Here is a 25,269-nt window from a genome sequence, read left to right on the forward strand (position 1 = left end):
TAGTGTTTATAACAGAGAGGTCAGTGTAGTCACAATGTGATTTGTAGTGTTTATAACAGAGAGGTCAGTGTAGTCACAATGTGATTTGTAGTGTTTATAACAGAGAGGTCAGTGTAGTCACAATGTGATTTGTAGTGTTTATAACAGAGAGGTCAGAGTAGTCACAATGTGATTTGTAGTGTTTATAACAGAGAGGTCAGTGTAGTCACAATGTGATTTGTAGTGTAGTGTTTATAACAGAGAGGTCAGTGTAGTCACAATGTGATTTGTAGTGTTTATAACAGAGAGGTCAGTGTAGTCACAATGTGATTTGTAGTGTTTATAACAGAGAGGTCAGTGTAGTCACAATGTGATTTGTAGTGTGTTTATAACAGAGAGGTCAGTGTAGTCACAATGTGATTTGTAGTAGTGTTTATAACAGAGAGGTCAGTGTAGTCACAATGTGATTTGTAGTGTTTATAACAGAGAGGTCAGTGTAGTCACAATGTGATTTGTAGTGTAGTGTTTATAACAGAGAGGTCAGTGTAGTCACAATGTGATTTGTAGTGTTTATAACAGAGAAGGTCAGTGTAGTCACAATGTGATTTGTAGTGTAGTGTTTATAACAGAGAGGTCAGTGTAGTCACAATGTGATTTGTAGTGTTTATAACAGAGAGGTCAGTGTAGTCACAATGTGATTTGTAGTGTAGTGTTTATAACAGAGAGGTCAGTGTAGTCACAATGTGATTTGTAGTGTTTATAACAGAGAGGTCAGTGTAGTCACAATGTGATTTGTAGTGTAGTGTTTATAACAGAGAGGTCAGTGTAGTCACAATGTGATTTGTAGTGTTTATAACAGAGAGGTCAGTGTAGTCACAATGTGATTTGTAGTGTAGTGTTTATAACAGAGAGGTCAGTGTAGTCACAATGTGATTGTAGTGTAGTGTTTATAACAGAGAGGTCAGTGTAGTCACAATGTGATTTGTAGTGTTTATAACAGAGAGGTCAGTGTAGTCACAATGTGATTTGTAGTGTTTATAACAGAGAGGTCAGTGTAGTCACAATGTGATTTGTAGTGTAGTGTTTATAACAGAGAGGTCAGTGTAGTCACAATGTGATTTGTAGTAGTGTTTATAACAGAGAGGTCAGTGTAGTCACAATGTGATTTGTAGTGTTTATAACAGAGAGGTCAGTGTAGTCACAATGTGATTTGTAGTGTTTATAACAGAGAGGTCAGTGTAGTCACAATGTGATTTGTAGTGTAGTGTTTATAACAGAGAGGTCAGTGTAGTCACAATGTGATTTGTAGTGTTTATAACAGAGAGGTCAGTGTAGTCACAATGTGATTTGTAGTGTTTATAACAGAGAGGTCAGTGTAGTCACAATGTGATTTGTAGTGTTTATAACAGAGAGGTCAGTGTAGTCACAATGTGATTTGTAGTGTTTATAACAGAGAGGTCAGTGTAGTCACAATGTGATTTGTAGTGTTTATAACAGAGAGGTCAGTGTAGTCACAATGTGATTTGTAGTGTAGTGTTTATAACAGAGAGGTCAGTGTAGTCACAATGTGATTTGTAGTGTTTATAACAGAGAGGTCAGTGTAGTCACAATGTGATTTGTAGTGTTTATAACAGAAAGGTCAGTGTAGTCACAATGTGATTTGTAGTGTTTATAACAGAGAGGTCAGTGTAGTCACAATGTGATTTGTAGTGTTTATAACAGAGAGGTCAGTGTAGTCACAATGTGATTTGTAGTGTTTATAACAGAAAGGTCAGTGTAGTCACAATGTGATTTGTAGTGTTTATAACAGAGAGGTCAGTGTAGTCACAATGTGATTTGTAGTGTTTATAACAGAGAGGTCAGTGTAGTCACAATGTGATTTGTAGTGTAGTGTTTATAACAGAGAGGTCAGTGTAGTCACAATGTGATTTGTAGTGTTTATAACAGAGAGGTCAGTGTAGTCACAATGTGATTTGTAGTGTAGTGTTTATAACAGAGAGGTCAGTGTAGTCACAATGTGATTTGTAGTAGTGTTTATAACAGAGAGGTCAGTGTAGTCACAATGTGATTTGTAGTGTTTATAACAGAGAGGTCAGTGTAGTCACAATGTGATTTGTAGTGTTTATAACAGAGAGGTCAGTGTAGTCACAATGTGATTTGTAGTGTAGTGTTTATAACAGAGAGGTCAGTGTAGTCACAATGTGATTTGTAGTGTTTATAACAGAGAGGTCAGTGTAGTCACAATGTGATTTGTAGTGTTTATAACAGAGAGGTCAGTGTAGTCACAATGTGATTTGTAGTGTAGTGTTTATAACAGAGAGGTCAGTGTAGTCACAATGTGATTTGTAGTGTAGTGTTTATAACAGAGAGGTCAGTGTAGTCACAATGTGATTTGTAGTAGTGTTTATAACAGAGAGGTCAGTGTAGTCACAATGTGATTTGTAGTGTTTATAACAGAGAGGTCAGTGTAGTCACAATGTGATTTGTAGTGTTTATAACAGAGAGGTCAGTGTAGTCACAATGTGATTTGTAGTGTTTATAACAGAGAGGTCAGTGTAGTCACAATGTGATTTGTAGCAGTGTTTATAACAGAGAGGTCAGTGTAGTCACAATGTGATTTGTAGTGTTTATAACAGAGAGGTCAGTGTAGTCACAATGTGATTTGTAGTGTAGTGTTTATAACAGAGAGGTCAGTGTAGTCACAATGTGATTTGTAGTGTTTATAACAGAGAGGTCAGTGTAGTCACAATGTGATTTGTAGTGTAGTGTTTATAACAGAGAGGTCAGTGTAGTCACAATGTGATTTGTAGTGTTTATAACAGAGAGGTCAGTGTAGTCACAATGTGATTTGTGTAGTGTTTATAACAGAGAGGTCAGTGTAGTCACAATGTGATTTGTAGTGTAGTGTTTATAACAGAGAGGTCAGTGTAGTCACAATGTGATTTGTAGTGTTTATAACAGAGAGGTCAGTGTAGTCACAATGTGATTTGTAGTGTTTATAACAGAGAGGTCAGTGTAGTCACAATGTGATTTGTAGTGTAGTGTTTATAACAGAGAGGTCAGTGTAGTCACAATGTGATTTGTAGTGTAGTGTTTATAACAGAGAGGTCAGTGTAGTCACAATGTGATTTGTAGTGTGTTTATAACAGAGAGGTCAGTGTAGTCACAATGTGATTTGTAGTGTTTATAACAGAGAGGTCAGTGTAGTCACAATGTGATTTGTAGTGTAGTGTTTATAACAGAGAGGTCAGTGTAGTCACAATGTGATTTGTAGTGTTTATAACAGAGAGGTCAGTGTAGTCACAATGTGATTTGTAGTGTAGTGTTTATAACAGAGAGGTCAGTGTAGTCACAATGTGATTTGTAGTGTTTATAACAGAGAGGTCAGTGTAGTCACAATGTGATTTGTAGTGTTTATAACAGAGAGGTCAGTGTAGTCACAATGTGATTTGTAGTGTTTATAACAGAGAGGTCAGTGTAGTCACAATGTGATTTGTAGCAGTGTTTATAACAGAGAGGTCAGAGTAGTCACAATGTGATTTGTAGTGTTTATAACAGAGAGGTCAGTGTAGTCACAATGTCATTGTAGTGTAGTGTTTATAACAGAGAGGTCAGTGTAGTCACAATGTGATTTGTAGTGTTTATAACAGAGAGGTCAGTGTAGTCACAATGTGATTTGTAGTGTTTATAACAGAGAGGTCAGTGTAGTCACAATGTGATTTGTAGTGTAGTGTTTATAACAGAGAGGTCAGTGTAGTCACAATGTGATTTGTAGTGTTTATAACAGAGAGGTCAGTGTAGTCACAATGTGATTTGTAGTGTTTATAACAGAGAGGTCAGTGTAGTCACAATGTGATTTGTAGTGTAGTGTTTATAACAGAGAGGTCAGTGTAGTCACAATGTGATTTGTAGTGTTTATAACAGAGAGGTCAGTGTAGTCACAATGTGATTTGTAGCAGTGTTTATAACAGAGAGGTCAGTGTAGTCACAATGTGATTTGTAGTAGTGTTTATAACAGAGAGGTCAGTGTAGTCACAATGTGATTTGTAGTGTGTTTATAACAGAGAGGTCAGTGTAGTCACAATGTGATTTGTAGTGTTTATAACAGAGAGGTCAGTGTAGTCACAATGTGATTTGTAGTGTAGTGTTTATAACAGAGAGGTCAGTGTAGTCACAATGTGATTTGTAGTGTTTATAACAGAGAGGTCAGTGTAGTCACAATGTGATTTGTAGTGTTTATAACAGAGAGGTCAGTGTAGTCACAATGTGATTGTAGTGTAGTGTTTATAACAGAGAGGTCAGTGTAGTCACAATGTGATTTGTAGTGTTTATAACAGAGAGGTCAGTGTAGTCACAATGTGATTTGTAGTGTAGTGTTTATAACAGAGAGGTCAGTGTAGTCACAATGTGATTTGTAGTGTTTATAACAGAGAGGTCAGTGTAGTCACAATGTGATTTGTAGCAGTGTTTATAACAGAGAGGTCAGAGTAGTCACAATGTGATTTGTAGTGTTTATAACAGAGAGGTCAGTGTAGTCACAATGTGATTTGTAGTGTAGTGTTTATAACAGAGAGGTCAGTGTAGTCACAATGTGATTTGTAGTGTTTATAACAGAGAGGTCAGTGTAGTCACAATGTGATTTGTAGTGTTTATAACAGAGAGGTCAGTGTAGTCACAATGTGATTTGTAGTGTTTATAACAGAGAGGTCAGTGTAGTCACAATGTGATTTGTAGTGTTTATAACAGAGAGGTCAGTGTAGTCACAATGTGATTTGTAGTGTTTATAACAGAGAGGTCAGTGTAGTCACAATGTGATTTGTAGTGTTTATAACAGAGAGGTCAGTGTAGTCACAATGTGATTTGTAGTGTTTATAACAGAGAGGTCAGTGTAGTCACAATGTGATTTGTAGTGTTTATAACAGAGAGGTCAGTGTAGTCACAATGTGATTTGTAGTGTTTATAACAGAGAGGTCAGTGTAGTCACAATGTGATTTGTAGTGTTTATAACAGAGAGGTCAGTGTAGTCACAATGTGATTTGTAGTGTTTATAACAGAGAGGTCAGTGTAGTCACAATGTGATTTGTAGTGTTTATAACAGAGAGGTCAGTGTAGTCACAATGTGATTTGTAGTGTTTATAACAGAGAGGTCAGTGTAGTCACAATGTGATTTGTAGTGTAGTGTTTATAACAGAGAGGTCAGTGTAGTCACAATGTGATTTGTAGTGTTTATAACAGAGAGGTCAGTGTAGTCACAATGTGATTTGTAGTGTAGTGTTTATAACAGAGAGGTCAGTGTAGTCACAATGTGATCTGTAGTGTTTATAACAGAGGTCAGTGTAGTCACAATGTGATTTGTAGTGTTTATAACAGAGAGGTCAGTGTAGTCACGATGTGATTTGTAGTGTTTATAACAGAAAGGTCAGGGTAGTCACAATGTGATTTGTAGTGTTTATAACAGAGAGGTCAGTGTAGTCACAATGTGATTTGTAGTGTAGTTTTTATAACAGAGAGGTCAGTGTAGTCACAATGTGATTTGTAGTGTTTATAACAGAGAGGTCAGTGTAGTCACAATGTGATTTGTAGCTGTGTTTATAACAGAGAGGTCAGTGTAGTCACAATGTGATTTGTAGCTTCGTTTAGAACAGAAAGGTCAGAGTACTTAGTAGTCACAGTGAATGTGATTTGTAGCATTGCTAAACTTAAGCATTACCTGTGACCAAAAATGGACATTTTATCAGGAATGGCTGCAAAATTACTGGTTATTACAGCGGGTAGCTGAAAATAAATACTTTAATTTGAATACGAAGATTTGTGGTTGTTAGTATGCAAAAAATGAAAACAATGAGTTTCAGGGACTCACATAAGAATTAACCAATAAACTTATATCTTTAAAACAAAGAAACGATGCACATCACAATATTGTAACATTTACATCTAACTTCATACTAGTAATCTAAGATAGATGATAAAAGAAAGCGAAGTGTCCTGAAATTTTCAAAGCTAGAAATCTGAATTATATTTCCATCTCTTTAACATAATAACTGGTCAGTTCATTCCTAGCTACATTCCATTTGAAAAATGAATTTTATGTTTGACTAAAGAATGTTTTAGATCTATAACACCCTATTTTCTAATTGAATACATAGGTAAATTCAAATTTTCCTGACTACATCATACCTCCTCTGTGATGTAGACTTACATTCACACTCTCCTGACCACATCATACCTCCTCTGTGATGTAGACTTACATCAACACTCTCCTGACCACATCATACCTCCTCTGTGATGTAGACTTACATCAACACTCTCCTGACCACATCATACCTCCTCTGTGATGTAGGTTTACATTAACACTCTCCTGACTACATCATACCTCCTCTGTGATGTAGGTTTACATTAACACTCTCCTGACCACATCATACCTCCTCTGTGATGTAGGTTTACATTAACACTCTCCTGACCACATCATACCTCCTCTGTGATGTAGACTTACATTCACACTCTCCTGACCACATCATACCTCCTCTGTGATGTAGACTTACATTCACACTCTCCTGACCACATCATACCTCCTCTGTGATGTAGGTTTACATTAACACTCTCCTGACTACATCATACCTCCTCTGTGATGTAGACTTACATTCACACTCTCCTGACCACATCATACCTCCTCTGTGATGTAGGTTTACATTCACACTCTCCTGACCACATCATGCCTCCTCTGTGATGTAGGTTTACATTAACACTCTCCTGACCACATCATACCTCCTGTGATGTAGGTTTACATTAACACTCTCCTGACCACATCATACCTCCTCTGTGATGTAGACTTACATTCAAACTCTCCTGACCACATCATACCTCCTCTGTGATGTAGGTGTACATTAACACTCTCCTGACCACATCATACCTCCTCTGTGATGTAGGTTTACATTAACACTCTCCTGACTACATCATACCTCCTCTGTGATGTAGACTTACATTCACACTCTCCCAACCACATCATACCTCCTCTGTGATGTAGGTTTACATTAACACTCTCCTGACCACATCATACCTCCTCTGTGATGTAGGTTTACATTCAAACTCTCCTGACCACATCATACCTCCTCTGTGATGTAGACTTACATTCAAACTCTCCAGACCACATCATACCTCCTCTGTGATGTAGACTTACATTAACACTCTCCTGACCACATCATACCTCCTCTGTGATGTAGACTTACATTAACACTCCTGACCACATCATACCTCCTCTGTGATGTAGACTTACATTCACACTCTCTTGACCACATCATACCTCCTCTGTGATGTAGACTTACATTCACACTCTCCTGACTACATCATACCTCCTCTGTGATGTAGGTTTACATTCAAACTCTCCTGACCACATCATACCTCCTCTGTGATGTAGGTTTACATTCACACTCTCCTGACTACATCATACCTCTGTGATGTAGACTTACATTAACACTCTCCTGACCACATCATACCTCCTCTGTGATGTAGGTTTACATTCACACTCTCCTGACTACATCATACCTCTGTGATGTAGACTTACATTCAAACTCTCCTGACTACATCATACCTCCTCTGTGATGTAGGTTTACATTGACACTCTCCTGACTACATCATACCTCCTCTGTGATGTAGGTTTACATTCACACTTTCCTGACCACATCATACCTCCTCTGTGATGTAGGTTTACATCAACACTCTCCTGACTACATCATACCTCCTCTGTGATGTAGGTTTACATTCAAACTCTCCTGACTACATCATACCTCCTCTGTGATGTAGGTTTACATTGACACTCTCCTGACCACATCGTACCTCCTCTGTAATGTAGACTTACATTAACACTCTCCTGACCACATCATACCTCCTCTGTGATGTAGGTTTACATTCACACTCTCCTGACCACATCATACCTCCTCTGTGATGTAGGTTTACATTAACACTCCCCTGACCACATCATACCTCCTCTGTGATGTAGGTGTACATTCAAACTCTCCTGAATACATCATACCTCCTCTGTGATGTAGACTTACATTAACACTCTCCTGACCACATCATACCTCCTCTGTGATGTAGACTTACATTCAAACTCTCCTGACCACATCATACCTCCTCTGTGATGTAGACTTACATTAACACTCTCCTGACCACATCATACCTCCTCTGTGATGTAGACTTACATTAACACTCTCCTCACCACATCATACCTCCTCTGTGATGTAGACTTACATTCACACTCTCCTCACCACATCATACCTCCTCTGTGATGTAGGTTTACATTCAAACTCTCCTGACCACATCATACCTCCTCTGTGATGTAGACTTACATTCAAACTCTCCTGAATACATCATACCTCCTCTGTGATGTAGATTTACATTAACACTCTCCTGACCACATCATACCTCCTCTGTGATGTAGGTTTACATTAACACTCTCCTGACCACATCATACCTCCTCTGTGATGTAGGTTTACATTCAAACTCTCCTGACCACATCACACCTCCTCTGTGATGTAGGTTTACATTAACACTCTCCTGACCACATCATACATCCTCTGAGATGTAGAGTTACATTAACACTCTCCTGACCACATCATACCTCCTCTGTGATGTAGGTTTACATTCAAACTCTCCTGAATACATCATACCTCCTCTGTGATGTAGATTTACATTAACACTCCCCTGACCACATCATACCTCCTCTGTGATGTAGGTGTACATTCAAACTCTCCTGAATACATCATACCTCCTCTGTGATGTAGACTTACATTAACACTCTCCTGACCACATCATACCTCCTCTGTGATGTAGACTTACATTCAAACTCTCCTGACCACATCATACCTCCTCTGTGATGTAGACTTACATTAACACTCTCCTGACCACATCATACCTCCTCTGTGATGTAGACTTACATTAACACTCTCCTCACCACATCATACCTCCTCTGTGATGTAGACTTACATTCACACTCTCCTCACCACATCATACCTCCTCTGTGATGTAGGTTTACATTCAAACTCTCCTCACCACATCATACCTCCTCTGTGATGTAGACTTACATTCAAACTCTCCTGAATACATCATACCTCCTCTGTGATGTAGATTTACATTAACACTCTCCTGACCACATCATACCTCCTCTGTGATGTAGGTTTACATTAACACTCTCCTGACCACATCATACCTCCTCTGTGATGTAGGTTTACATTCAAACTCTCCTGACCACATCACACCTCCTCTGTGATGTAGGTTTACATTAACACTCTCCTGACCACATCATACATCCTCTGAGATGTAGAGTTACATTAACACTCTCCTGACCACATCATACCTCCTCTGTGATGTAGGTTTACATTCAAACTCTCCTGAATACATCATACCTCCTCTGTGATGTAGATTTACATTAACACTCCCCTGACCACATCATACCTCCTCTGTGATGTAGGTGTACATTCAAACTCTCCTGAATACATCATACCTCCTCTGTGATGTAGATTTACATTAACACTCTCCTGACCACATCATACCTCCTCTGTGATGTAGACTTACATTAACACTCTCCTGACCACATCATACCTCCTCTGTGATGTAGACTTACATTAACACTCTCCTGACCACATCATACCTCCTCTGTGATGTAGACTTACATTCACACTCTCCTGACCACATCATACCTCCTCTGTGATGTAGGTTTACATTCAAACTCTCCTGACCACATCATACCTCCTCTGTGATGTAGGTTTACATTCAAACTCTCCTGACCACATCATACCTCCTCTGTGATATAGACTTACATTAACACTCTCCTGACCACATCATACCTCCTCTGTGATGTAGGTTTACATTAACACTCTCCTGACCACATCATACCTCCTCTGTGATGTAGACTTACATTAACACTCTCCAGACCACATCATACCTCCTCTGTGATGTAGGTTTACATTAACACTCTCCTGACCACATCATACCTCCTCTGTGATGTAGGTTTACATTCACACTCTCCTGACCACATCATACCTCCTCTGTGATGTAGGTTTACATTCACACTCTCCTGACCACATCATACCTCCTCTGTGATGTAGGTTTACATTCAAACTCTCCTGACCACATCATACCTCCTCTGTGATGTAGGTTTATATTCAAACTCTCCTGACCACATCATACCTCCTCTGTGATGTAGACTTACATTAACACTCTCCTAACCACATCATACCTCCTCTGTGATGTAGGTTTACATTCAAACTATCCTGACCACATTATACCTCCTCTGTGATGTAGACTTACATTAACACTCTCCTGACCACATCATACCTCCTCTGTGATGTAGACTTACATTCACACTCTCCTGACCACATTATACCTCCTCTGTGATGTAGGTTTACATTAACACTGTCCCGACCACATCATACCTCCTCTGTGATGTAGACTTACATTCACACTCTCCTGACCACATCATACCTCCTCTGTGATGTAGACTTACATTCAAACTATCCTGACCACATTATACCTCCTCTGTGATGTAGACTTACATTAACACTCTCCTGACCACATCATACCTCCTCTGTGATGTAGGTGTACATTCACACTCTCCTGACTACATCATACCTCCTCTGTGATGTAGACTTACATTCACACTCTCCTGACCACATCATACCTCCTCTGTGATGTAGGTTTACATTAACACTCTCCTGACCACATCATACCTCCTCTGTGATGTAGGTTTACATTCACACTCTCCTGACTACATCATACCTCCTCTGTGATGTAGGTTTACATTAACACTCTCCTGACCACATCATACCTCTTCTGTGATATAGGTTTAAATTCACACTCTCCTGACTACATCATACCTCCTCTGTGATGTAGGTTTACATTCAAACTCTCCCCACCACATCATACCTCCTCTGTGATGTAGACTTACATTAACACTCTCCTGACCACATCATACCTCCTCTGTGATGTAGACTTACATTAACACTCTCCTGACCACATCATACCTCCTCTGTGATGTAGACTTACATTCACACTCCTGACCACATCATACCTCCTCTGTGATGTAGACTTACATTAACACTCTCCTGACCACATCATACCTCCTCTGTGATGTAGACTTACATTCAAACTCTCCTGACCACATCATACCTCCTCTGTGATGTAGACTTACATTCACACTCTCCTAACCACATCATACCTCCTCTGTGATGTAGACTTACATTCACACTCTCCTGACTACATCATACCTCCTCTGTGATGTAGGTGTACATTCACACTCTCCTGACTACATCATACCTCCTCTGTGATGTAGGTTTACATTAACACTCTCCTGACCACATCATACCTCCTCTGTGATGTAGGTTTACATTCAAACTCTCCTGATCACATCATACCTCCTCTGTGATGTAGACTTACATTCACACTCTCCTGACCACATCATACCTCCTCTGTGATGTAGGTTTACATTAACACTTTCCTGACCACATCATACCTCCTGTGATGTAGACTTACATTAACACTCTCCTGACCACATCATACCTCCTCTGTGATGTAGGTTTACATTCACACTCTCCTGACCACATCATACCTCCTCTGTGATGTAGGTTTACATTCAAACTCTCCTGACCACATCATACCTCCTCTGTGATGTAGACTTACATTCACACTCTCCTGACTACATCATACCTCCTCTGTGATGTAGACTTACATTAACACTCTCCTGACCACATCATACCTCCTCTGTGATGTAGGTTTACATTAACACTCTCCCCACCACATCATACCTCCTCTGTGATGTAGACTTACATTCACACTCTCCTGACCACATCATATCTCCTCTGTGATGTAGGTGTACATTCACACTCTCCTGACCACATCATACCTCCTCTGTGATGTAAACTTACATTCACACTCTCCTGACCACATCATACCTCCTCTGTGATGTAAACTTACATTCAACCTTTCCTGACCACATGATACCTCCTCTGTGATGTAGGTTTACATTCAAACTCTCCTGACTACATCATACCTCCTCTGTGATGTAGACTTACATTCAAACTCTCCTGACCACATCATACCTCCTCTGTGATGTAGACTTACATTCACACTCTCCTGACCACATCATACCTCCTCTGTGATGTAAACTTACATTCAAACTCTCCTGACCACATCATACCTCCTCTGTGATGTAAACTTACATTCAAACTCTCCTGACCACATCATACCTCCTCTGTGATGTAAACTTACATTCAACCTTTCCTGACCACATGATACCTCCTCTGTGATGTAGGTTTACATTCAAACTCTCCTGACTACATCATACCTCCTCTGTGATGTAGACTTACATTCAAACTCTCCTGACCACATCATACCTCCTCTGTGATGTAGACTTACATTCACACTCCCCTGACCACATCATACCTCCTCTGTGATGTAGACTTACATTCACACTCTCCTGACCACATCATACCTCCTCTGTGATGTAGGTTTACATTAACACTCTCCTGACCACATCATACCTCCTCTGTGATGTAGGTTTACATTAACACTCTCCTGACCACATCATACCTCCTCTGTGATGTAGACTTACATTCAAACTCTCCTGACCACATCATACCTCCTCTGTGATGTAGGTTTACATTAACACTCTCCTGACCACATCATACCTCCTCTGTGATATAGGTTTAAATTCACACTCTCCTGACTACATCATACCTCCTCTGTGATGTAGGTTTACATTAACACTCTCCTGACCACATCATACCTCCTCTGTGATGTAGACTTACATTCAAACTCTCCTGACCACATCATACCTCCTCTGTGATGTAGGTTTACATTAACACTCTCCTGACCACATCATACCTCCTCTGTGATATAGGTTTAAATTCACACTCTCCTGACTACATCATACCTCCTCTGTGATGTAGGTTTACATTCAAACTCTCCCCACCACATCATACCTCCTCTGTGATGTAGACTTACATTAACACTCTCCTGACCACATCATACCTCCTCTGTGATGTAGACTTACATTAACACTCTCCTGACCACATCATACCTCCTCTGTGATGTAGACTTACATTCACACTCTCCTGACCACATCATACCTCCTCTGTGATGTAGACTTACATTAACACTCTCCTGACCACATCATACCTCCTCTGTGATGTAGGTTTACATTCACACTCTCCTGACCACATCATACCTCCTCTGTGATGTAGGTTTACATTCAAACTCTCCTGACCACATCATACCTCCTCTGTGATGTAGGCTTACATTAACACTCTCCTGACCACATCATACCTCCTCTGTGATGTAGGTGTACATTCACACTCTCCTGACTACATCATACCTCCTCTGTGATGTAGACTTACATTAACACTCTCCTGACCACATCATACCTCCTCTGTGATGTAGACTTACATCAACACTCTCCTGACCACATCATACCTCCTCTGTGATGTAGGTTTACATTAACACTCTCCTGACCACATCATACCTCCTCTGTGATGTAGATGTACATTCACACTCTCCTGACTACATCATACCTCCTCTGTGATGTCGACTTACATTCAAACTCTCCTGACAATATCATACCTCCTCTGTGACATAGGCGTACATTCTGTAGTTGGTTTTCCATTTGTCCTGTGTGGCATTTACATAGAATCCAGCACCAGATCCGAAGTCATATGCGTCATCTTCACCTTCAATATTACACCCTCCTACAACACAACAGTCGCCGCAAATTCTAAACAGAAATCTGTAATACCATACCATCCTTGACAAATTACTGACTTAACCATATGATCTAAGATATTCATGTGTAATAAACATGCCTGGTTTTCAGGGAAAAGATTCTCAGGTCGAATAAATGTATGTATGCCCCGCTGCCACTTGACTCCCCAAAACACAGTTTGGTGAGGATAGCATCAGCAGTTCCTGAGATCAGGCTAGTTACATTACATTGGGATCGGACACTATACCCATCCCCCTCTTTCATGGTAGGGGCATAAACAAATTATAAAAAATACCTTCATTAACTTTTTTAATAATACATTATAAACACAGACTACTTACTTGGACTGGTGTCAGGAGCTACAATGATGAGACCATGTTCAGCTGCATATTTCTGACTTCCGGCCTTTGTCACGAAATTCTGTTCAGTACAGGTCAGTCCTACAAAACAAATCACAAGTTTACAAGTACCTTTGATTACAAGTGCACAAGCAAAATGGATGACAGTCTAGATGGTTTTCAAGTTTTTAATCAATTCAGTCAAACTGGAATGCAAGTATTCACAGTCAGACAAAATCCAAAGCTCAGAACTAGAGCCAGACTGGATCAATGAATCAGTCAGCTTGGATAAGATATTTGATAGATGCAGCATTACTTTCACACTATATATATAGCGAAAACGCTCGGGAGGAATTGAAATGGTCGCTTAGAACAGAGGGTCGCTAAATAGAGATGGTCGTTTGGACAGATTCGACTGTACATGTATGTAATAAGAGAGGAAACCATTACCTGATAGCCAGTACAACACAGGTACTTTCTTATTTTCAGCCTGGGCAGGAATAAACACGCCAAACTTCATTACACATTTCAGTTCAGAACTACAATAAAAATCTCATTTGAATTATCATCTCATAACTATAAGGGGATATTCCGCACAAGCTGGTTGTTCTGTACCTTTAAGGAGCCTTTGTTATGACTTTTATAATGTACGTTTGAACATGTAAAACTGGTAGGAATAACAATCGTCAATATCAAATTAGACCACCTAAATATATATACTACATCATGTAGTGAACTGGGGAATAAAGAACTGAGGGTTACTGGATCATAGGCACACGTGTTAATGCTGTCCAATTAAAGCTACAGGCGGGATGGCAATTTCATGGCTTTATTAAGCTTGTTTCCTGTCAATTTTAAACTGTACTCTTAATATTTCACTCTGTTTAACTATTAAATCACAAACCTGTAACTGTTTAGATGCAACCAGGGATATCAATGATTGAACATATATGTCAATTGATCCAGCTAGATTTTATAGAATTTCTACAGATTAAATATTGTTTGTTTGTTTATAATTTTCCATAAGAACATACCATAAGTAGATACCTAAGTGCAGTTTTTAAAACCATCATAACAAAATGAAATGCTAACTTGTGCAGAATATCCATTCAATGTCAACTCATAAAATACAATTTTGCATTAAACATTACGGAAAGAAGGATTATCCCTGTATCTCAAACAAATATAATTGATGTGATGGAAATGTATTAGTACATTCAGCCTTTCAAAGCAACATCAGTAATTATAACCATTACCTTTCATGGCTGAAGACTTTTTGCCATCCTCCAAACATTTTGTTACTGGAAACTTCTGTCAATGCCATTGTTTTGGTCTGTACACTGCGTCTTCTAAAAGATACTAATAATATTTAAGAACTGTTAGAAGACGAAGGCATCATTTTGTATATACATTGTACTTGAAATGTAAAGTCACAAACAAACTTTTATTTTGACCTATTTATCACTGGACAAGTCCTATTATCTATAGGTAGATCATTCTGGGCATGACCTAAAAACACCTCCAAATTACATCCCTGTGTTTTAAAATATAGATGAGAACGTGAAATGCAACCGTTTTCACAAACAGATATCATTATATATTTATTTCCTGGACTTGCAATCATGCTGTGGATGTTAATCATGTGTGAAGGGGCATAACTCCAACAGGTATACATTGCAGATTTTTTTTAAACTTCTGTGCAGATACTGTGTCCTGACTTGTGCTCTGTATACAGTAACTGTGCAATATATTGTAATCATTAATGTACATATACATTTGTATCATATCAGAACCGCACATGTTAGTACAAGCCTTGGAAGTCTTTGTCAAGAGTAGTATGAAATCAATATAAAATCACCAGGTCCGTCTTTATTTCATAAACGCACCAGACCTGTCCAACCAAAATGAGAACGGCCTTGATGACGCAGTATGTCTGCACATCTATAGCTAGTGTCTTTTGAGAATGCATGTAAATACAAATGGTAACTACAAATGTTCTCAGACTTCAGCTTGGTGAATCACTGTTCATGCTAAGATTTCCAACTAATATATGTTACACAATCAGCATATCTATTCAGTTCTTGAGAAAACACATTTAATTAAAACAATAGTAATTGATTTGATCGTGAATTGACAAGGTAAATAAAAAAACATGTCTTGTATATACTTGTATATGTAATTGAACATGTGAATTGGCAAGTTACATGAAAAATCTGCAATGTATACAGTACCTGTTGGAATTATGCCCTTTCACATGTGGTTAATATCCACGGTACAAAGTTCTGCAAGTCCATGAGGAAATAAATATAATGATATTATAGGTGAAAACAGGTCCCATGTTCTCAACTTGATATTCTAAAATGTAGGAATGTGTTAGGAGGTATTTTTGTGTGTTTGTCTGTTTGAGGGAATGTTTATACATTGTAGATGTTTTGGGGGTAGGGTGTTTGAGGGCATGTTTATAGGTGTTTTAAGGGTATTTTGGAGTGTTTGAGGGTATGTTTTCAGGTGTTTGAGGGTATGTTTTTGGGTGTTTTGAGTGGTGTCTTTGGGTATTTTAAGGTAAATCGTCGTGCCGGAACATTAATATTATAGGCTCTGTAGTATGGTGACCTTTGTGTACAGGTGCTCTGAAGAGACTGAACATGATCACGCAGGTACAACATGTCACTCCTCTACATAACAATAAACATGCGCTATCTTATCAATAATTCAATACTATAACTATGTAATTGCTACATACTAAAAGTATTCCTTTCATCCCACATATAAAATGGTCTGCAACACATGGTGATATCGTAAAAATGACTCCTTGGTCGGTTAGACTAGATCAACATTCAAGGTTTTTATTGATTTGTATTTATATTCCAGAAGTCAATGGTGAAGTTGTTTTAAAGCATTTTAAGATTTCATCATTTCCACATTGCAAAACGATTGCCATTTTTGCAATATAACGATACTTACGAAATTTTGAAACTTTTTGGTGGACTTCGATAAAAACACGCCGGTAGCCGAACAACATCTGTAATTTCAACCGGATAACAATACCCATTATGTTAAAAACATAGTGCTATAGATTTTTTTTGAAAATAATACTTCCAAACAACATCTAACTATTTCATCAATTTATTTCGTGTATGCAGATTCAAATATTATTGTAACTTTATTAAGATTATCCTGTATTATTTTTAACATCAATAAGCTCATGCGGAGTAATATAGATAAGTATTTCCAACATGGCTGCCAAGGAAAGGACGTGGACGTCTCAGCTGAATATTAACTCCTTAACCATAGCAACAGAAACAACTTTACGATAACCAAACTACTGGAAACAATAGAATGACACAATATAAACAGGTTAAGATTGCCGAAGGGAAGGGGACCATTCTAATCTATCTTCAGTGTTGTGAGTATAATCGTTAACATATAATTTCCGTACATAATTGACGAAAGTGAAAGTAGATTAGTATTTTTTTTCTGTGCATACTGTACTATTATTTCTACAGACGTGACTTTGCAAAATATACATTGATATAGGCTATCTTAGTTGAGTACTTTATAGAATTTTTATGTTTTTAATTTTCTGTCATGATAATTGTCAAACATCAAGTTAAAAAAAAATAATAAAAGAAAATAAAACAAACAAACAAACAAAACTGTGAATAAATCACAAATCACATCATGCTGCAATCTATCTCAGTAATCATCAGTTATGTAGGCGAATTGTTAACAGGACAACCACCATCTTTTGGGTAGGTTTGGGTTTCGTCCTTCTCCAGTGTCAAAATTGAGGCCACGTGGTGTTACTTTAATTGCATGACATTGACAACCATTAAAAAAACTTTATTTAATTCAAGAAACTTTATTTAATGTTGTAAATGATATAACATCTAAATATTAGCTCAGTGGAGCTATCATTATGACAATTATTGCAACATCATAATTCATTCCTTTAATTACTCACAGCTATATATATATTATTATATGATCTCTTGAATGATCATGAATTTGCCTTTCATTCTCCTGGAATCAAAATTTAGATCACTATTTTGATCAATACATTTCCGTGGTCCTTGTTCTACCAACTTTGTTTATCATCAGATAGTTCTGTTATTTCAAACTCTAACAACTAATGAACAGTTTAATAGCAGAGACGCTGCTAATTTCAATTTGGAATTGTCATTTTAATGATATATGCTATTTGTTTGTTGCTATTGCTGTTTAAAGTGTAATTGAACAAGCTGAAGTATGGTAAATATCAATGTTAATTAGTATTTGTCATATGATTTCTTTCAGATTTTGTAACCATAGCAACTATTTTGGGAACAGGTATTCTTGGTAAGTTCCCTTTTTTGTTGCACTTTTAAAATGTTGTCAGGCCATCTGACCCAAAGTCATTAAAATGTGTTTCCTTCGTCATTGTGTGCCATGTGCTGTACATAAATTTTCCAAATTCAAAAATTCTTCTGAAGTACTTCGTTCTGCTAGTAGATTTCAGCTCAACTTTGCCTGAGATGATCTAGAGATGGTTCTGATGAAGTGTTCTTATTTTTTGGGGTCGATCTGAAATCCAAGATGGCCAATGATGGCTGCCATCTTGAAAATTGAACTTCAAACTTCTATAATTCCAGTTATTTTTCAGATTGATCCAAATTCCGACATGGATGCTAGAGTGATCATTAGTTTTTAAAAAGAACACACATCTTAATCTTCTTCTTAAGATGCACAAATAAGATTTAGATGAATAAAAGTCTACTAGGAATGATCCCAAGTGGAGTTCTGACCAATTAAGTGTTATTATAGTTTTGTTACAACATACAGTATTACTTAATTGTTCTAAGTAACATAATACTGAGCTACTGAGTATGTGTATAGTACTGGTACAGTAATAGGAGGAGTACTGATAATAAAACCAAAATCCACGGCACTGAATCTTTAAAAGGAAGGAGTAAAATGAAAAAAATACCCTGCTCATACTGGGGCTCAAACTAGCGAGCTCTCACTCTCCAGGCAAACATCCTACCACTCAATAGACTAAAGGGAATGTCTCGCTAGCCTGAGCTATTAATGTGACCTATACTCCACTTTTACACTCCAATAGTACAACCTCACTGGGTCTTTTAATTCAGATGTCCATTAAGGCCCATCGGCCTAGGCCTCTTGTTTCAGTTTAGAACTTGTATATTCTACTAATTTTTTCTTATACATAAATGGTGTCATTTATGAGGTATTAACTTTTGAGTTGATGAATGTAATTGAAATTAAAAGTATATAAATGTATCAACCTTGAAAATTATGTAATAAAAAAAAATAAGTTGGGTATTGGATATTATCTACTGATAAATACATTTGACACAATAGGACTTCCAGTGACGCTGAACGAGGCCGGTCTCTACCCATTTCTTATCTCCTTCCTTATCGGGGCATGTATGCAGGTGAGTGATGAGTTGATAATAAATAGTTTAAGCATCGATTGGTTGATATGGTGTTTTGTATATTGTCAAATTCAGAGATGACAGCTGAAAATATCAAAAAGTATTTTGATATGTTACATTTTGAATTTTGTGGTAAGATTACATGACAGTGTTGACTATTTCACACCTTTTAGCTGTCAACTAACATGTCAGTTTACTTGGGCACTTGTTTTGCCATCAGAAATCACACGCATTTGTATGCTAAAATCTTGGATATAGTTTTGGTTTATAATGCTGGTTAAAGTTTGGGCTAAAGTTTGTTTCAAAGATTATTGTGTTTATAACATCAAATGAAAATATGTAGTCAGTAAACAAATGATTTTTTGTCATTACTAATTAGCTTGATTATCTCGTTCCAGGCGGTGTTGATTTACTTCTTCACGGAACTGTTACAGTTGGCTCACGCCACACAACAACAGATCGGTAAGGTATGTAGGTACAATGTATATATGATACATATGTATTTCAACCTGGTAAAGCACCAGCTGTAACACTCTCTGAGTCCTTTTAACCAACTATGTTGTTCAGCTTCAGGAAACTTTCCTTTATTTCATGGAGAAGTTTGAATAGTTCTGACATCTTATAACCTTTTTTTTATTGGATTGGTAATACATTTACTAGGTACATGAATTTTGTTTGACATATTATAATGTACATCATGTAATGGACTACATGTCATTTAATGCAAGGTATACATTAGAAAACATTTTAAGAATACATGTATTACTACATGTACCCTCAAATAAAATAATAAGCAATTAAGGTTGTACGAATCGTGGTTCTGTTACAGGAGGAGTTAGTTCCCTTGAATGACCTAACAGATGATGCTGGTTACCTAGCCTCTGATGAGGACCAAGAAAGTGGTGAGATTTTATAACATATTACTAGCATTACATTGTAGTAGCATCATTTCACAAAAAAATGCATAGGCAGCTCAGGTAATATTTATATATAGGTGATTCACCGTGAACAGGTTGACTTTATAGACAGAGGTTTCTTATGTACAGTTTGTAGACATTAGGATTACCTATATTTGTTACATGTTTGCAAAAATCTTTACAGATACCATCTTAAATTATAAACACGGATATATTCCTTTAATATTTGTTCAGGTGAGAGTTAACTATACCATTAAATTCTGTAGTTGTAGCCGTCACGAGGTAATGTCATGGTACATTGTACTTTATAAATAATGTACAGTCTGTGTATCATGCCTTCACACAATGTCAGATTTGAATTAACTTCCTACACTTTCAGAATCTCCTGGCTGCTGACGGAAAGCTCCTTGATATTTGACTGTGTGGTCTCCAAGTACAAATTAGTTAACATGAGTTATTTCCCCGTTTATGTTGATATGTTCTGTTTACTAACAACTTCGTTATTAACCTGATTTAAGGTTTCTCTTGTATGGATGAGTACTTCATCATATATGTGTTATTACTGTATAACTATTATTATGATGTAGTATTATTAGTGTCATATGAAGTCTATCAGTTATTTACACAATGATCACTTCTAGGCTCAATGAAATTTTCTCACACACAGTAAATATTCCTGTGGTTAAGTCAATCAGTTGTTTGTTTGTTCCATTTGAATCAGTGATACAAAGGTATGTATTGATGGGTTTTTCTGATATTAATATCAAGCAAATTATGTAAAATGGTTTTGTATCATATATATTTTCTTTAAATCTCCTGATTAATGCTATTGTTTTATTTGATTATTGCCCTCCATCAAATTGGTATTCTTTTGTTATCTGGTTTCAGTCAGTCTGTCGTATGTCTGCCTGTCCATTATCAATCCTTGTTATCAATATTTCTTGAGAAGAACCTGGAAGATTTTCCTCAAATTTCAAAATAGGTTCACATATTGAAGTTGTGCAGAATTCAAATTTGAGACTGATCGGAAAAAAAACACATCGATAGCTGAACGGTGGCTATTTTAAATTTTAACTGTTCAAAAATTGTTATCGCTATTTCTTGAAAAGTACATGTATATTTAAGAAGGAGTTTTCTCAAATTTTATAGGCAGGTTTCTCTTGGTCCCTAGTTGTGAATGATCAGTATTGAGACTAGAAGGAAGATAAAGTGATGACATGTGACTATTTTGAATGTTGACAGTTGAAGTTTGTTATCACTATTTCTCAGAAGGTTCATAGATTGATCTTTCTAAAACATTTAGGTGGTTCTTTGTGCATGATGAATTTTTAGACTGAGCAGAATTCAGACAAAATGACCATTTTGAATTTTGACAGTTGAAATTTCTCAGGAAATTCTACATGGATCTTTCACTAATCTAAGATGTTCCCCTTATTAAAAAAAAATAAAGAAGAAGAGAAAAATAGAGAAAAGATCAGACCTACATAGATCCAATAAAAATTATTCAATGGTGGAAACCAATATTCCTCTGTTATCTCTTGTTTATTCAGATTTGTTATGACCATCTTACAATGGATGTTTGCCCAAATATTTAGTAAACATAAAGATATTGTAAAGATGAACAATACATTAATCTTTTTTTTTTTAATTCAGTTTTTATGAAAAGAAATAATGTAAACAAGATTATGTTTAATTGCAGTGTAGATAATGTTTAATTGCAGTTTTGAATAAAAAGAATTCTTAAATGAATGTGATATTATTTTATTCAAGCAAAATTAATTTACCAACATATCAACATAATTTCATACACGTTTGATAGAATATATACTTATATAACTATCCTTATTCTATAACAAGAATCACTAATCTTATAAAACTTTTAATTGTAATTAATTGTAGATGATGATGAAGATGATAAAATTATTGAAAGGAAGTCTACAAAGAGGCAGAAAGGTGCCGTGTCATCTGAGGACGGTGTGAGGCCCCCGAATCTTCACCTCCTTGGGGAACTGTTTCTGGGCTGTGGTTGGAGGCAGATGTTTGATATTATCCTGGTCCTACAGTTGTAAGTGGAGACCGATGTTTGATATTATCCTGGTCCTACAGTTGTAAGTGGACACCAATGTTTGACATAATCCTTGTCCTACAGTTGTAAGTGGTGACTGATGTTTGATATTATCCTGGTCCTACAGTTGTAAGTGGTGACCGATGTTTGACATAATCCTTGTCCTACAGTTGTAAGTGGATACCGATGTTTTATATTATACTGGTCCTACAGTTGTAAGTGGTGACCGATGTTTGACATAATCCTTGTCCTACAGTTGTAAGTGGAGACCGATGTTTGATATTATCCAGGTCCTACAGTTGTAAGTGGAGACCGATGTTTGATATTATCCTGGTCCTACAGTTGTAAGTGGAGACCAATGTTTGACATTATCTTGTGTTCCAGTTGTGTTTGATATTAGAGTATCTAATACCGATGTTGAGAGATCTCCTCTAACCGTTGTTAACAGATTTCTTAAAACTTGTAGCTAGTGTTTTCCAGACCCATATATGATTTGACTATTTTTGTTATTATTTTACTGTTTATAATACTTCAGTATTTTAATATTGTCAATCTTGTCTGTAGAACACATTCATTAAATCTTATTGATTATGAGACAGTAACATGTTTTTTTGGCATGTGACAGTCAAATATTGTTCCGACCAATTTTACTCTATAAGTATAATTAGGCCTTGTTTACGGTCAGGTTCATACTTTTTCCTATTACAAAAAGATTCATTCAAGGCTAAATGATAATTTATATTGAGAATACACCTGGATGATCTCCCTTTGTTTCCTCAGCATTGCTCTCTTGATCAGCTATGCGTTGGCTGGAAGTGAGGCGTATGCAGAGCTGATAGGTGTGGAGTAAGTATATAAAGTATACATCACAATTAAGTGTGGAGTAAGTATATAAAGTATACATCACAATTAAGTGTGGAGTAAGTATATAAAGTATACATCACAATTAGGTGTGGAGTAAGTATATAAAGTATACATCACAATTAGGTGTGGAGTAAGTATATGAAGTATACATCACAATTAAGTGTGGAGTAAGTATATAAAGTATACATCACAATTAAGTGTGGAGTAAGTATATAAAGTATACATCACAATTAAGTGTGGAGTAAGTATATAAAGTGTACATCACAATTAAGTGTGGAGTAAGTATATAAAGTATACATCACAATTAGGTGTGGAGTAAGTATATAAAGTATACATCAGTGATGTATACTTTATATACTTACTCCACACCTAATTGTGATGTATACTTTATATACTTACTCCACACTTAATTGTGATGATCACAATTAAGTGTGGAGTAAGTATATATATAAAGTATACATCACAATTAAGTGTGGAGTAAGTATATAAAGTATACATCACAATTAGGTGTGGAGTAAGTATATAAAGTATACATCACAATTAGGTGTGGAGTAAGTATATAAAGTATACATCACAATTAGGTGTGGAGTAAGTATATAAAGTATACATCACAATTAAGTGTGGAGTAAGTATATAAAGTATACATCACAATTAAGTGTGGAGTAAGTATATAAAGTGTACATCACAATTAAGTGTGGAGTAAGTATATATATAAAGTATTCATCACAATTAAGTGTGGAGTAAGTATATAAAGTATACATCACAATTAAGTGTGGAGTAAGTATATAAAGTATACATCACAATTAAGTGTGGAGTAAGTATACAACAGACATCACAGTCTCTCATTGAAAAGTGACCAAAATAAAGTCAGGTAGGAAATGTTTCAGGAACTATAATGTTGATTTAGACTTAGGTGTATAAATAAGGTAAGTAGATTAACTAAGTTTAAGAATAAACTATGACTTACTGTAAAATATTGTCATGTACACATGTATTTGAAAATTAGGATTTAGTATATTTAAATCATATAAGCTACTGCATTTAACAAATCTTAGAAATGAAGCTGGCTTGGCACCAGGACTGTAATCAGTATCAACTGGAGTAAGACTTAATATGTGACGATTTGGTGACATTGTCACCTTAATCAGACAATCCCATATCAAATCCAATACTCGCTATGTGATATACCGGGTATGAAACTTGATCTTTATTTCATAACTCATCATTCACCCCAAAAAATGTTCCATTGAAAATGCTAAAAAGAGTACATGATTTATGTCACAAGGTGATCTATGTTTTATTACGAGTATAGTACATTTATAGAGAGAATATCAATCACCAAACTGATAGCTTTCTTATCGATCAAGAAAGTAGAATTCACTATTTTTAGACATCATAATCCCATGCCTTGTAATTTGTCCATAACAGTTTTCATGGTTCTGCAATTAAAACACACTACAACAGCAACCCCCTCCCCCAACTTTTAGTCTATGTGTTGAACATCTGGGCTTATAGCTCAGGATCAATATGGATGGTATGATGTAACCTAATTTGATACTCGTGTTTCTCTCCAACAGACATGTTTATGTGATACCTGTATTCGTGTGGGTCCTCACACTGGCCATTGTGTTCGCCCTCAAGTTTATCCAGCCAGTTGTTTCTGTGTTCACCTTTTTTAAAGGATCTCTCCTATTGGGAACTGTAAGTTACACTTTTAAGACAGCTATATGTACATTGCTGTATATTTAAAGTGATGACCCACAGTAACTTAACAAATAAATGCAAATTAGAAATGTGTTTGAGATCATTTATCATATGCGTGTTCATAGAATATTGTATAAAATGTTCATTTGTATCTATATGTCATCAATCCGTCATTGTCCTCAATAATACAGAATATTGTATAAAATGTTGTATCTAT

The 25,269-nt window shown here is 36.7% G+C and overlaps 1 protein-coding gene across 2 annotated transcripts in view; it reads right to left on the reverse strand.

Moving 5' to 3' along the window:
- The window catches only part of LOC117342261 (S-formylglutathione hydrolase-like), a 61,126-nt gene extending 44,028 nt beyond the window's left edge, over positions 1 to 17,098 (reverse strand). Inside the window, exons 1-6 of one of the 2 annotated variants that reach the window (XM_033904349.1) lie at positions 17,032 to 17,098; positions 15,324 to 15,426; positions 14,518 to 14,606; positions 14,071 to 14,169; positions 13,591 to 13,715; positions 5,690 to 5,754 (exon numbers count right to left, since the gene is read on the reverse strand). In XM_033904349.1, coding sequence (XP_033760240.1) covers positions 5,690 to 5,754; positions 13,591 to 13,715; positions 14,071 to 14,169; positions 14,518 to 14,606; positions 15,324 to 15,426; positions 17,032 to 17,089 — 539 coding nt within the window. In that variant the 5' untranslated portion in view covers positions 17,090 to 17,098. The remainder of the gene's footprint in view (positions 1 to 5,689; positions 5,755 to 13,590; positions 13,716 to 14,070; positions 14,170 to 14,517; positions 14,607 to 15,323; positions 15,427 to 17,031) is intronic. The other variant, XM_033904350.1, reaches the window with a different exon arrangement.
- Positions 17,099 to 25,269: the final 8,171 nt, after the last annotated feature.

Source organism: Pecten maximus, chromosome 14, assembly GCF_902652985.1.
Source record: "Pecten maximus chromosome 14, xPecMax1.1, whole genome shotgun sequence".
In the NCBI taxonomy this organism is placed as follows: domain Eukaryota; kingdom Metazoa; phylum Mollusca; class Bivalvia; order Pectinida; family Pectinidae; genus Pecten; species Pecten maximus.